General features: G+C 34.1%; 1 protein-coding gene across 1 annotated transcript; it reads left to right on the top strand.

Annotated features, from left to right (window-relative positions):
• The first annotated feature begins 427 nt into the window (after nt 1-427).
• LOC118853995 (olfactory receptor 10AG1-like) lies at nt 428-1,366 on the top strand. Its single transcript, XM_036764286.1, has one exon. The coding sequence runs from the start codon at nt 428-430 to the stop codon at nt 1,364-1,366; it is 939 nt and encodes a 312-aa protein (XP_036620181.1).
• The last annotated feature ends 592 nt before the right edge of the window (nt 1,367-1,958 follow it).

The raw sequence follows: 1,958 nt of genomic DNA, 5'->3' as shown, positions 1-1,958 counted from the left end.
GGGAAGGGATTTAGAATATGTACTAGTAGAAAAGAGAATAGCTGTATTATAGAGGGTGAAAAGAAAAAGAAAAAATAACAAGAGAATATAGATTTTCTGCTCCAGATGCAACCTTAAAATACATAATATTAAATCACTGGATAAAATGTGTGTGTTTGTGTGTGTGTGTGTGTGTGTGTGTGTGTGTGTGTGTGTGTGTGTGTGTGTGTGCTAGAGGTATCAGGGAAGGTGGAGAGAATAATATCAGTAGTGAGACTGACTTCAGAATATAGAATAAACAGAAAGGCACCTTATAAAATTAAATGCCATATCTAGAAGGTAACATAAACATTAACCAATCCAATTCTTCACTTTCATAGGGAAAGAAACTGAACCCTAGGGTGAATACACAAACTAGGTGTCATCAATGCATTTTTTTTTTCTATAGATGGAATCGACAGACAAAATTACCAGAACAAATCTTACTAGTGTGGAAGAATTTATTTTCTTGGGATTTTCTAACCAATCTGAACTTCAAGGATTCCTGTTTGGTATTTTCTCAGTCATTTACATAAGTATCATAATAGGAAATGGGTTTATTATTTTAATAACCAAATTTGATCAAACTCTTCAAACCCCCATGTATTTTTTCCTTGGGAATTTTTCCTTCTTGGAAATTTGCTACACATCAGTGACTCTTCCCAGAATGTTGAAGGACTTTTGGACCCAGAATAATCATATTTCTCTACTGTCTTGTGCAGTTCAAATGTGTTTCTTTCTCATTCTTGGGGTCACTGAGTGTTTGCTCTTAGCCGTGATGGCATATGATCGTTATGTTGCCATTTGTAAGCCTTTATACTATCCTCTCATCATGAATCACAGAGCATGTGTCCAGCTTGTTGTGGGTGCTTGGATCAGTGGAATGCCAATTCAGATAGGAGAGGTATGCCACATATTTTCCCTCCCTTTCTGTGGTTCTAACAAACTTGATCATGTTTTCTGTGACATCCCCCCATTACTGAAGCTGGCCTGTGGGGACACTTCTTTGAATGAAGTTTCTGTTTATGCCGATGCTCTGTTGTTTGGTATGGTTCCTTTTCTTTTGATACTGAATTCCTACATCAGGATCATTACCACAATCCTGAAGCTTCCATTAGCCATAGGAAGATCCAAAGCCTTTTCTACATGTTCATCACATCTGATTGTTGTTGGTTTATTCTTTGTGTCTGCTTCCATTTCATATTTTCAACCCAAATCCAATCAATCAATAGGAACAGGAAAAGTACTTTCCCTTTTCTATACTATTGTGACTCCAATGTTTAATCCCATGATATATAGCCTTAGGAACAAGGATGTCATAATGGCAGTGAGAAAATTATTATCTTGATGATTCATACTAGAAAACAATTATAATGAAAAAACTGTCAAACTGATAAGATCAAGCATTTCCAATTCAAGAGAGCATCTCTCGAATATATTGAAGTTACGTTCTTTGAACTCTGCTTAGCATTTGAAAAATCTTTTTTTTTTACCTTAAATGAAATCTATTTTCAACTGACAACTTTACTGTGGGGCTATCATTTGTAATCATATCATGTTATTTGTAGCTTAGAGACTTAATTTTTCACTAATTAAGTCTACTTTTTAAAAAAAATGAAATGGTCATTTTTTTAATCATAAACTTGGGTTAAGTTTGGGGAAAAATAAATGTGTAGCCCCTTTTAAATCCTGACCCCAAGAGGCCAAGTTGTAATTTTGATTTTTTTTTTGTTGCTTTTAACTAGAAGATATTGCTGTACATATGTTTTCACATGCCTTAAAATACCAAACCAATAAGTTATAAAAAATTCTGAAAATGCATGATTTTAATGCAATAGCATTTGTCAGTTAGTAGTAAGAAGCTGACTACAAAAATGGAAATTGTAGTTTCATGATAAAAACATTCTGTGCAAATTCTCAGAAATAAGTCATGGGAATGA

Source organism: Trichosurus vulpecula, chromosome 6 (assembly GCF_011100635.1).
Source record: "Trichosurus vulpecula isolate mTriVul1 chromosome 6, mTriVul1.pri, whole genome shotgun sequence".
NCBI lineage: Eukaryota > Metazoa > Chordata > Mammalia > Diprotodontia > Phalangeridae > Trichosurus > Trichosurus vulpecula.
Note: the sequence above shows the minus strand (reverse complement) of the source record. Positions and strands in the feature narration are given on the sequence as shown.

Bases quoted from the DNA above. Each gene is read 5' to 3' on its own strand.
- LOC118853995 (XM_036764286.1), top strand. From the start codon at position 428: ATGGAATCGACAGACAAAATTACCAGAACAAATCTTACTAGTGTGGAA.